Source organism: Cervus canadensis, chromosome 33 (genome assembly GCF_019320065.1).
Source record: "Cervus canadensis isolate Bull #8, Minnesota chromosome 33, ASM1932006v1, whole genome shotgun sequence".
Taxonomy (NCBI): Eukaryota; Metazoa; Chordata; class Mammalia; order Artiodactyla; family Cervidae; genus Cervus; species Cervus canadensis.
In genome coordinates, this window is record NC_057418.1 from 30,230,218 (window position 1) to 30,243,177 (window position 12,960).

Sequence of the window (12,960 nt, forward strand, 5' to 3'; positions counted from 1 at the left end):
AATCTTGTCTAATCGTTTTTCTCAAAATGCCCATCCTGAAGGGTGAATCTTTTACCACCTCTCTTTGATGACATTTGCTGGCCACGTCGGAACACACCCAGCATCACCACCTCCATGGTGAGGAGGCCCATACATCTCATGGGCCTCAGGTGTCTACAGGGCTTTTCACTACGATCCAGAGGGGCCAGACAGGCGAGGCGAGGTCGCCACTGTCCTCCGCTGCTGGAGCTGTTCTGGCAGCATGACATTCATGAAGTGATTTGAAGTAGGCTCAAAAAAGCCTAATAGAAGTATTCTATTGGAATATTTCAGGGGAATGATCAGTTATTTCCTAACCATAAACAAAATTAAAAATTGGTGCTTGTAATTTTTTAGTGAAGGGGGTTTATATACTTTTCTAGTTCTATTCCCCCTTCATTATGCTGCAGAATGATGATTCTAATAAAGTGCCTGAAGGTTTACAAGCAAAAGACGGGTTCGTCCAACTTTTAAACAGTGGAGGCAGGTTGATGAAGTATAAAGTCTGGAACCGAGGCCTGGCAGTTCAGTTCTGTTTTAGCTCTTTGTCCTTTACCAGCTGTGTGACTCCAGGCGTGTTATAAATCCTTGGTGTCCTTGGCTGAGAAGTGGGTATAATCAACCCCACGTATCTGGAGATTTATGTGAGGATTAACTCAAACAATATATAACTGACAGTGCCGATGCCCCAAAGGCATGTGATACATCCTACATCCTGCTTCCTGTCTCCTCACTCACCCTCTCTGCCTCTTAAGTGTGCCTTGGATTGAGAGTTCTGTATAATTTGCTGTGGCTTCAGGTCAAAGGAAGTGAAGGAATTCTTCTGAACCTTTTTTTTTTTAAATTAGGAAATCTTTTGCCTCAATATTTCACCAACTGCAGAGAAAGGATCTCCTTTTTTAGCTGCATCTGTCTCCCCCAAGCAGAGAAGTCATGTATGGATTTCCTCCCATCTTCCCAAAACAGCTTCTGCTTAAAGCAGTACCCAGCTCGTGGAGGCAAAAAACTGTTTTTTTGCTTCAATCACTCACTTGTTTGAACCAAGTTTTCATCCATGCTCTTAATCACTTTTGTTGTTATTTTTAGTCACTAAGTCGTGTCTGACTCTTTCGCGACCCCTATGGCCTCTAAGATCTTCCCTAGTAGCTCAGCTAGTAAAGAATCCACCGGAATGCAGGAGATCCAGGTTCGATTCCTGGGTCAGGAAGATCTGCTGGAGAAGGGATAGGCTAACCACTCCAGTATTCCTGGGCTTCCCTGATGGTTCAGCTGGTAATCCGCTCGCAATGCGGGAGACCTGGGTTCGATCCCTGGGTCGGGAAGATCCCCTGGAGAAGGGAAAGGCTACCCATTTCAATATTCTGGCCTGGAAAATTCCATACACTGTATAGTACATGGGGTCGCAAAGAGTCGGACACGACTGAGCAAGTTTCACTTCTCTTCATGGACTGTAACCCTCCAGGCTCCTCTCTCTGTGGTATTTCTCAGGCAAGAATACTGGAGTGAGATGCTATTTCTTTCTTCAGGGGATCTTCCTGACTCAGGGATCAAACCACGTCTCCTGCATCCCCTGAACTGCAGGTGGATTCTTTACTGCTGAGCCACCTGGGAAACCATTAATAATAATAATTTGAGCAATGGTTCTTATAATTAGGGCTTCCTGGTGGATAAAAAAAAATCAGATATAAAAGACTACAGATTGCAAAAAAAAGTCTACAGGTTGCATGTATAGGATAATTCTGTAGTCATAGCAGATCTAGTGGCTTTATAAATAAAACCCAACTTGTTTGTAAAGAGATGTTTATAATCACTGGAATATTATTTCCACACTTCATAGGCAAGTTAAGAAGTTCTAATCATTACAGATTTAGCTCCTGAGTCACTGAGAGGGGATGGAAGCTTAGAGGGAGCAGCGAAGCCAGAATAGAACAGAGGAGAGGCAGGAGGGCACCTGGATCATGTGAGCGGCAAGACCAGGGGATGGAGAGAATGAGTGAAAAATCAAAGTGAGTCGCTCAGTTGTGTCCTGTTCTTTGCGAGCCCATGGACTTGCAGCTCTTCAGGCTCCTCTGTCCATAGACTTCTCCAGGCGAGAATACTGGAGTGGGTAGCCATTCCATTCTGCAGGGGATCTTCCCCACTCTGGGACGAACCTGGGTCTCCCACCTTGCCGGCAGAGTCTCTGCAGTCTGAGCCACGAAAGGCCATGAACAGTGGAGTTCCCTGCCGTCGGAGAACGTCTATTCTCTGGCCTGCCCCCCTCCCCCGCTCCCTCCCTCCCTCCCTCTTCGCGCCCCCACCCCCAAGTCCGGAAGAGCGCCCTCTGCTGGAGGGTCGGGAGCGCAGGGAGGAGTCTTTTCCAGTGCACCCCCTGAGCACAAAGCAGAGAATCTCGGTTCCACCTCCGCGTTCTGAGGCTCTTCCTCCTGAAGAAGCTGAGGCTGCCCTGGCAGGGGAGGCTTATCCTCCTGGAAGCCAGCAGCACGGGGCTGGATCGCCGTGCCCCTGGCGCCATGCTGAGAAGAGAGCCCGGGGCATTTGCTGACTGCCCTTGCCTTCTCCTTCCTAGATGAGTTCTCGGGGCTGGAGACGGACACGGCAGAGCCCACAGAAGAGGCGTACGTCATCTATGATGAAGGTATGAGCGAGTCCAAGCACATCGCTGGGGGTACTTTTCTGATGAGAGAGGCTGATGTTCCTTACCAAGTGCGTGCACAGTCGCTCAGTCTTGTCTGGCTCTGCGACCCCATGGATTGTTAGCCCACCAGGCTCCTCTGTCCCTGGAATTCTCCAGACAAGCACACCGGAGTGGGTTGCCATTCCCTTCTCCCGGGGATCTTCTCCACCCAGGGACTGAACCCGGGTCTCCTGTGACTTCCGGCTTGGCAGGCGGACTCATCAGTACTGAGCAACCTGGGGAGCCCTGGGAAGGCGCGGTGGGCTAAGTGGATGGTCTCAATTTCTGTTTCCCTCGGAACTTGCTGCTGGAGGGCACCGCTTCGAGAAGGGTGGTGGTACTTCCCTTCCAAGTTACCTCCCCTCGCCTCATACAAATTTGATCCAGAGGAAATTTATGTGCTTGACACACAGATGTAGCCGCCAGACAAGACCCCGGGGCCCCCTTCTCTCCTTCCCAAACCTTCTCCTCCTTCTTTTGGAAATTCTGGAGTTACTTCAGTCTGAGCCCCCCTCCCCCGCCCATCCACATTAGTGAAAACGACTTAGTTTAACCCAGTTCCAGCTTCCCTTCTTGGCTCTTCTCACTCTCATTCTTTCCTGTCCTTTTCTAATTACATTAAAAAAGCAATACGGTAGATGTGCTGATTTTTTTAAAAAATCAGAATTTTTCAAGTGAAGGTGAAGTTTCTAAGATGAAGAAGAGGCTTGCTTTGCATGGCGTCTGGTCACTCCATTCACTGGTCACTCCAATCACTGCTGTGATTATACTTACCTCCCTGTGGTTGTTCTTGTGTTTTGTAAATTGCCTCCGAAATGGAAGGAAATTCCCGTAGAAAGCTTGTCCCCTTCGCAGCCTTTGACACTTGGGGTGTCAGCCTCACTAATGTGCTCAGTCTGCTGGCTGCTGGTTGTAGATTCAAGGTTCTTCAGTCACAAATGTGGGAATAACGTCACCTCTGATGCAGTCACGATCTTCAATGTAGTGGTTTAATCCCCCAGTTTAAAAAAAAAAAAATCAGACTTGAAAGAAAAACAGCAGATGTGAGAAAGCAAAGGAAGTTTTCTTAGCACCTTTGGAAATAAGACTCTATGATTTGGAGCTGTTGAAAAGGGAGCAGAATTTTCTTTTCTTTTTTGTTAATGGATTAGTTCTCTCAATAGGATTAGTCCCACCTCCCCCTCAGAAAATAACCCGTACGCAGGTGACAAATTTTTTTAAAAATCAGATTTCTTTTCTTGTGTGACTCTTATGGCTTTAAAAGGGAAAACTGTTTAGGCAGAGAATGGTTATGGACCAGTAACAGGAGCATGCTAACCTGGGTAAGTTCTAAGGTTCTGTCCAGCTTTGATTCCAAACATCTCATTTTTCTTGTTATGTATGTTTCTTTTTTTACTTTTTTCCTTCCTTTCTTCTACCTGCAGCTGCTTTTTCCTAAGGACTGAAAAATGGCGGGGCGGGGGGCAGTATTGTTTTGTTAGCAACAAATTCTGTTCAGGCATAGCGTTTATTCTAGAGTCTGCTGCTGCTACTAAGTCGCTTCAGCCCTGTCCGACTCTGTGCGACCCCATTGACGGCAGCCCACCAGGCTCCCCCGTCCCTGGGACTCTCCAGGCAAGAACACTGGAGTGGGTTGCCATTTCCTTCTCCAATGCATGCATGCATGCTAAGTCGCGTCAGTCGCGTCCGACTCTGTGCGACCCCATGGACGGCAGCCCACCAGGCTCCTCCGTTCACGGAATTCTCCAGGCAAGAGTACCGGAGTGGGGTGCCATTTCCTTCTCCAATTCTAGAATCTGTTTGTGTGCATATACACTTTAGTGTCATGTTCAATCTTAAGGTATCTTTTGATGGCACATGGCGCCCTTTTCTGGACGTGCCCAGTTACAAAACCATCGTATCATTTCAGATTACGAAGTTGAGACCTCGGCGCCACCGCCCACCACCCAGCCGCCGACAACCACCACCACCACCACGCCCGCCGTCATCCCGCCTGAAGGCTCCATCAGTTCCTACCCCGAAGAAGAATTTGATCTGGCTGGGAAGAAACGTTTTGTCGGTAAGTAGAAGTTCCTTAATCAGAGAAGCATGAGTTTGTAGCTCTCATCCTTTGAAGAAGAGCAGAACGCGTCTCTCGGCTTGGCGGTGGCAGCTCGTTTGGAGCAGAGGTTTTTCCCAGGGTGAGGTTTCCACTTGGGCGTGTCAGTGCGTCAGTCCTGTTTAGATGCTTTCTGAACGTGAACTTGCTCTCTGCAGAAGTCAGGGGAGCAGGCTCGCAGGAGAACATTTGGTATCTGATGGAGCAGAGTTTAGAGAGGCTGCCTTGTGTAGATGAAGAGTAAGAGACACTTAATAATCATCAAGTCCCGGAAATATAAGTATTTTTGTTATAGCCAACTTTTCTGAGATGAGACTTTTACTAGGCCTTGCCTGCACATTGGTTTTGTTTGTTTGTTTTATTGTTTTACTTATTTATTTAGGCTGCTTTGGGTCTTAGTGGTGGCATATGGGATCTAGTTCCCCGACCAGGTATCAAACCCAGGTCCCCTGCTTTGGGAGCATGGCGTCTTAGCCACTGGACTGCCAGGGAAGCCCCTGCGTGTTGTTTGTTAACTTCGTCCTAAAAGATGAGCAGATTGATGAATTGAGCTACTAGTATATCTTACAGTCTCAAAGAGCTGAAGCTGTTTTCTTGAGGTTATTTCCTATAGTTTTCATTAGCCTCAAGAACTTGTGATCTAGAAATTGACCGTATTCCTCTTTCTCAGTTATTAAAACAGTTTCAGGAAGAAATTCTATGTCACTAAACTGTATTTCATTCCCTTTGGGAGCCTTCTTTTCCCATGCCCTTAATGAACTTTGCTAACAAGGCAGATTAACATATCACTAAGTGGAAAAAAATAATTTATTACTGAGCGGAGACAGGCAACAGCTTAAACTAATATCACACTTTTCTGTTTCCAAAGCAAATGTTCTGCCATCAGCAAAGAACAACTCTTGCCAGCCAAGATGTAGTATTGAGTGTCTGAACTACTCGTACTTGAAGAACAAGAATCTTAATTGGAAGGAGGATTCCTGAGGCCAGTGGTAATGCTGGCCCCTGGCATGCCGCAGCCTGGCTGAATTCACCGAATGTTCTGACTTTTCTCTCTGTGGTTCCATGACAGAAATTGAAATGCTTTCAGTGCTATTATTAGCTGTTCCGAAGACCTCTTCAAAGACTGAAAGGCTTACTATTGTCTGGCTGTTTTCATATGCCTATAACTTTATAAAGCACAGTAGACAGCTTCCCCAAACTTCCTGATCAAATCCATGCACAAGCTCGAAACGCCTAATTTTGTACGGATTATTGGAAAACAGAGGACCGTAAAAATAGCTTTCAGTTCTAACAGCCACTGGGAATGAGAGGCTGTACGAAGAGAGGCAATGGGATGTTTAGCAAGTTCTAGGAACTGTTACTTGGGAGCGCTTGGGGGTATTGAAGGTATAAAGCCCCAAATCCAATCCCTTGGCTTTTCTAAGTTCTAGTGCATATATAATAAGAAGTCTTGTGGGCTCCTTCTCAGCACCGGTAGGCTCAGCTGGAGCGTGGGTTATCAGTTCTTATCCTGCCTTAATCCTGGGGCCCTTGTATCTGCTGAGACCATGTGTGTGGGAAAAGCTTGAAGCTATCCATAAATGCGAGTCGCTGTTATCGTTCTGAACGGTAATGTTGTAGAAGGTTGTTCAGGCCTGGCCTATGCAGACATTCCAGGGGGTCATGTGAGTCCCCTGATGTCCCAGGGGAGGCCAGCCAGGACTGAGGCTAAGGTTGTACATCTTGGCTGGTGTATGTTTTTTTTTTTTCCTGGTCCCAAGACAGTCTAGATAATGAAATGTGTTGAGAGAACTCCAAATTGGATTCAATTGTACCTTTCCAAGTTTGAGGACATAGGAATGGCAAATGCCGCAGACTTCTATTAGACATTAAATTATAGTTTGGAGAGGTTTCAAAACCATTATGAGGGCATCGATGTTGATGGGGCAATGGGATCTTTTGAAACCACCAGATTGAAAGATATAATAAATACGTGGATCCTTTCGGGAGAGCTATGGATGAGCACTTGTGTTTGGCCTCAGAGCTGATGACTCTAGATGTTTAGCAGAAACAGACTGAATGTTGGGTCTACTCCATGGATCAGGCATCGTGTTCCTGCCCTCAGAGAAAGCCTTCAGCAACCCAACTGGGTATCTTTGTTCTCTTCCAGCTCCTTACGTGACATACCTAAATAAAGACCCGTCTGCCCCATGCTCTCTGACTGATGCTCTGGATCACTTCCAAGTGGACAGCCTGGATGAAATCATTCCAAATGACCTGAAGAAAAGTGACACGCCTCCTCAGCATGTCCCCCGCAACATCACTGTGGTCGCGGTGGAAGGCTGCCACTCATTTGTCATTGTGGACTGGGACAAAGCTGCCCCAGGAGATATGATAACAGGTGAGTCCCAGGCAGGTGCTCAGAGTTCCTGTCGATCTGCAGGTGGGAAATACAGACAATAAGGGATGAATGGATGATGGATGAGTGGATGGATGGAAGATGGATGGATGGGTAGATGGATGAAAAATGGATGGATGGATGGATAAATGAGTGGATTGAGTAAATAATGATGGATGGATGCAAGGATGGATGGATGGAAAATGAATGGATGGATAGATTTGTGAAATGGATGATGGATGGATGCAAGGATGGATGGGTGGATGGGTAGATGGATGAAAAATGGATGGATGGATGGATAAATGAGTGGATTGAGTAAATGAATGATGGATGGATGCAAGGATGGATGGATGGAAAATGAATGGATGGATAGATTCGTGAAATGGATGATGGATGGATGCAAGGATGGATGGATGGGTGGGTAGATGGATGAAAAATGGATGGATGGATGATTGATGGATAAATAAATGAATTGGAGAAATGAATGATGGGTGGATGCAAGGATGGATGGATGGATGGATGGATAAATAAATGAATGGATTGGAGAAATGAGTGATGGGTGGGTGCCGGGATGGGTGGATTGGTCAGATAGCTAGATGGAGAGATGCATGAATGAATTGGATGGGCGAATGCAGATATTCTCTTTTAAAAGGATGAAATAGAGGCAGTAAGGGGAGCCTTGTAGGGCAGTATGAGGAGCACTGGATGGAAGTCAGAAGTCCTGAATCTTAGTCCCAGATGGGTTTTGTATGACTTGGAGCTACTACTTCATTCTCCCTGGACCTTGGTCTCCTCCGATACAAACTATCATTAGGTCTCTTACCCTGTAATCCTGCAAGTAGCCAGGGAGTCTGCGGAGCCACTTGTCAGATGAGTTCCTGCAGCATGGGTAATGAGAGCACTCCTACTGTGCGCTGCCCGGGATTATGATCAACCCTGGGGTCGTGACTCAGGCTCTTTCTGGGTCAGCTCGGTGCTTCCAAATCAGTCTTGGCCCTCCTGAATTCCTTAGGTGGGAACTGGATGTGATGGAGAAAATGCCCAGGGATCTTGAGCCTCCAAGATCTTGGTCTATGAGATGTTCATGAGTTCATTCAACTCTGCCAAAGACATACTTGAGGATAAATTTGTTGAGATGAGTTCTTATGGAAAAGAGTTAATGTTTTCTTTGGATAGACACCCATCTTTTGCAAATGATTCCTTTTGGGTCAGTGAGTTATATAAGAAGAAGGAATGTGTGTGTGTGTGTGTCTCAGGACTGGGGATGGTGGGATAAGTCGGAATTTGACATAGTATGTGACTACCACGCTAGTGGCCTTCATTGAATTTGAAATTTCTAATGCTTTTGCTTTAAGTCCCCAGTATGATCTCTTAAAACGAGAAAAAAATACCCAAGCACAGCCAGAGAGCTATTTTTTTTTTTAATGAAGTTTGCACAGCAGCCCAAAAGTCAGGGTAAAGGACACAGGACAGAATGCCTGGGTATTGTGCCAGGCAGGATGGTAAGGCCATGGAGAGCCAGAGTGCAGATCAAGGGGTCTGAGTCTTGGTGTAACTATACTTGCTGGTCCCCCAATCTACAAGTTGCTTGGGCCGCTGGGGCCAGCTTCTGTGGTCCAGCGTGTTCCTAATAGAAAGCAAATAAATCAATGGAAGGAAGAAAGCTTGTAGTCAAAACAACCAGAAAATCCTTTTATGAACTGAATATGATTTTATGAATGGCAATTTTGAAAAGCAAGCAAGCAAGCATACAGGGAAAAAAGAAATCATGGAAAACCTTATCTTAAGCTACTTAGCTTTTGATCTCTTGCATAACAGATGTTACTTAACATAAATATACCCCTGTGCCCTGAGCCACGGGGCTTCTGAGAAACAGAAGGATGGATACAGGATGAAAGGACCGGCAACCTTAGACATGCCCCCTGGGCTGGAGCGTGAGGAGCCTTCGGAGAACTGTAAATGTCGCGGGACTTAACTCCGACGCAGTTCCTGTATCATCCCATAGAGGGCGCGCTTCTGAAACACACCCTCCTGTTAACCTTTCATCGCCGGCCTCCCGAAGCTCCCCAGAGACTGGGGTCATCTCATCGCCACATACCCCCGTCATCGAATCCCAAACCAAGCCCCAGGGCCCTAATCACGAGTACTCATGCCACGAGCATAAATAATAAGGCTGAGGTGTTACTGGGTTTCAGGTCCCAATAGAAAGTTATGCCAACTCCAGCCAAGCTGCTTATTGTGGAGTATTTCAGTGCACGACAGCCCTGTGATATGCAGAAGAAGCATGTTAGACCCTAGAAGTTAAAAGAGAAAAGCATGGGAGCGCTTCATCAGTTAATGAATCAGGCACCAGCTCTTTTAGCTGTAGACCAATGAGGCGAAGTGGATACCCAGATGCCTCCTAGACCCAAAGGGAAGATCACACTTCTGGGCAAAGCAGGGCGTTTGGGTCCTGGTAGCTGTGTGAGGTGTAGAGCGCTTTGCTGATTTCCACCAGCAATTCTTTTCTTTCACACGCAGTTGAGTCAGCGTGTAACCAGACGTTGGCCAAACGACACGAAACTCCTGCAAGGTAAATAGGTCCAAGATCCGTTGCCTACCCTGATCAGTCCTAATGAATGAAGCTGTCTCTTCATCAGCAGTGACTCCATGGGAAATCACCTTTGTGGTGGTCTCTGAATCTTTTCAGGACTGGTTTTGATAAGAACAGAGAATGCAGGAGATACATGTGCTCAGCAAACACGTTATAAAAATCTAGACACAAGGATGAGCAGGGAAACCTGAGTAGTATATGGGATGAAGCACAGCATTCTAATGGATACGAGGTCAAAGAGGATGAGCTGGGCTGATCCATTGAAGCCAGGGCTCCTTGGGCACATCCGCCCCCGGCTGGACCATTGTTGGGTACGGCGTCACTATCAGCTCATGTGGCTTGACATCACCATCTTCAGAGGAGGAGGGTACCCTATGGAGAGAGCAGCAACACTTCCCAGGTCCTATGAAATAATTGTTGAAAAAAGAGAAGGAATTTCTCTGAAAAGGCTTCAGAGCCCAGGGCCCCTATTTCTGCTCCCCGAATGCTGGGGAGGAGCTATGTGACTCTAATCCATTCTTCCCATCACCAGAATAGCCCTTGCGGAAGTGATCGGTGAGAACAGGTTGCTGAATAAAGCCATGTGCCTCTTCGATGCCTTTGATTTTCTTCATCTTCTCCTCCTTGACCTGTGATCTGATTCTCTCAGCCCAAGTTTTCCTCACAGGCTCATCCTCTTTGACCCGACATTAAAGATTGGAATTGCTTAAGGCATGGTCCTAAGTCGCTTTTCTTCTTCAGTTCAGTTCAGTTCAGTTGCTCAGTCATGTCCAACTCTTTGCAACCCCATGGACTGCAGCATGCCAGCCTCTCTGTCCATCACCAACTCCTGGAGCTTACTCAAACTCATGTCCATCGTGTCGGTGATGCCATCCAACTATCATCCTCTGTCATCCCCTTCTCCTCCCACCTTCAGTCTTTCCCAGCATTAGGGTCTTTTCAAATGAGTCAGTTCTTCCCATCATGTGGCCAAAGTATTGGAGTGTCAGCTTCAGCATCAGTCCTTCAGTCCAGTCCAGCTAGACAGTAGCCTCCTGCTCACCACAGCTAGAGAAAGCCTGAGTGCAGCAATGAGGACCCTGGAGAGAGAAAACATAGAGTAAGAAGAAAAGCTTCAGCTTCAGCTGAGGATTTTACCCACACACGTGTCTTTTTAAAATGTATATATATTTACAAGCATTTAAATTTTTTTATTTGTTTACTTTTGGCTGCGCTGGGTCTTCATTGCTGCACTCAGGCTTTCTCTAGCTGTGGTGAGCGGGGGGCTGCTGTCTGGTTGCTGTGTGTGGGCTTCCCATCGCAGCGGCTCGCTGCCGAGCAGAGGATGTGGGGCACACGGGCTTCAGCAGCTGCGGCCCGAGGGCTCTAGAGTACAGGCTTGGTAGTTGTGGTGCCTGGGCCTCGTTGCCCCTCCGAATTGTGGGGTCTTCCCGGACCAGGCATTGAATCTGTGTCCCCTGCAATGGCAGACAGGGTCCTGACCGCTGGACCACCACGGAAGTCCCGATGCACGTGGTTTCAGTGCCTCTTGGCGGTGAGTCATTGGTTTGTAGGTCAGGACGCAGCCTGCTCGCCTCTGAGCCTCAAACTGAAAAATCACGTCCACTTGACATTATCATCCGTCATGTCTCCAAAGCTTCTCAGATTCCGCATATCCAGAATCAGACTCATGATCCAGACACACACCTGCTCATCTGGGTTTTCTGACTCACTCTCCGTCCATTCTTGCAACCCTGAAGCTTTGGAGTCATCTTCCAATCTCCTTTATTTCCCCTCCGTATTCAGTTCATCACTCAATCCCGTCACCATTACCTTTCAGATTTCTCCTGCACGCATCCATTGCTCTCCATTAACCACCCCGGTACCTGAGCTGTTGTGACCACTCACCTGGATATTGTCACACTGTCCTGCTAGACCACCCCCTCCATATACCACACCTGTCTGGTCCTCTGCTCGGCACCAGAGAGATACACAGAAGACAGTCTTCTTGTGTCGCCCCTTGAATGTCTTCCTTTTCTTCTGGAATGAAAAGCAAAAGCCTTCATAACCAAAGGGCCTTGCATTTTTGTTGTTGTTGTTCGATGCTTTTTTAGCTTCGTTTCATGTTGCCCTTCCCCTCCCCTGCCACTCTGAGGCCCTCCTGCCTTCTGGTTTCTCCCTCACCCGCATCTTTGCCCAGGTGTTCCCTCCACCTGGAGTTCTCCCTGCCTCCCACCATGCATCTTAACTGCTTCCTATCCTTTAGTTCGGAGAAGGCAATGACACCCCACTCCAGTTCTCTTGCCTGGAAAATCCCATGGACGGAGGAGCCTGGTAGGCTGTAGTCCACGGGGTCGCACAGAGTCAGACACGACTGAGCGACTTCAGTTTCACTTTTCACTTTCATGCATTGGAGAAGGAAATGGCAACCCACTCCAGTGTTCTTGCCTGGAGAATCCCAGGGACGGAGGACCCTGATGGGCTGCCGTCTATGGGGTCGCACAGAGTCGGACATGACTGAAGCGACTTAGCAGCAGCAGCAGCATCCTTTAGTTATCATCAGCCCGATTTCGTGGTCCTGGAAAAGCTCTCTGTGCCCAGCTCTCCCCACCCCCCACGCCCCAACACACAGCCCTCATCAGGATGTATAAACAAGCAGTATAATCCTATTTGTCTGTCTGCCTTGCTGCTCCTGGAGTTTTCAGTAAAACGAATGATCATTTAATCTCTAGCACGTAGTATGCAGTAGCACTGCCTTGCAGGAGGCACACAATGAATATTGGTTGAATGAATATACAGTAAGCACACAATAAATATTTGTTGAATTAACAAATATGAACTTGGACCAGATATTTGACCTCTAAGACTCAGTTTCCTCCTGTGTCAGAATGGAGACAGACAGAGAAACTTAAGGTCAGGAGAATTTATCAAAGTAAAACCTGATCCAAAGTATTTGGCATAACGTTTGGCACAGAGAAAGTACTTGACAAATATTTCCTTCCCCCGTAAGAGACCAGCATAAAGGATGTGTGATGCTGCGACAGGAACGTCACTCAGCTGCCCGGGGTGGCCTGGCAGGCGGGGCAGGTGTCAGGGTCCAGAGTCCCCCTGCTGAGCTCCATTAACAGCAGAGAAGGCAGAGCTGCCTGGCTGTTGTCACTGGACGTCATGGTCGAGGGCAGGCAGAGAGCTTCAACAACTACAAACCACAGGAGCGT

At 47.4% G+C, this 12,960-nt stretch overlaps 1 protein-coding gene across 1 annotated transcript in view; it reads left to right on the forward strand.

Annotated features, from left to right (window-relative positions):
- Positions 1-12,960, forward strand: part of FNDC1 (fibronectin type III domain containing 1) — a 113,294-nt gene that overhangs the window by 82,529 nt on the left and 17,805 nt on the right. Inside the window, exons 15-17 of the mRNA XM_043457427.1 lie at positions 2,588-2,656; positions 4,605-4,754; positions 6,943-7,173. Coding sequence (XP_043313362.1) covers positions 2,588-2,656; positions 4,605-4,754; positions 6,943-7,173 — 450 coding nt within the window. The remainder of the gene's footprint in view (positions 1-2,587; positions 2,657-4,604; positions 4,755-6,942; positions 7,174-12,960) is intronic.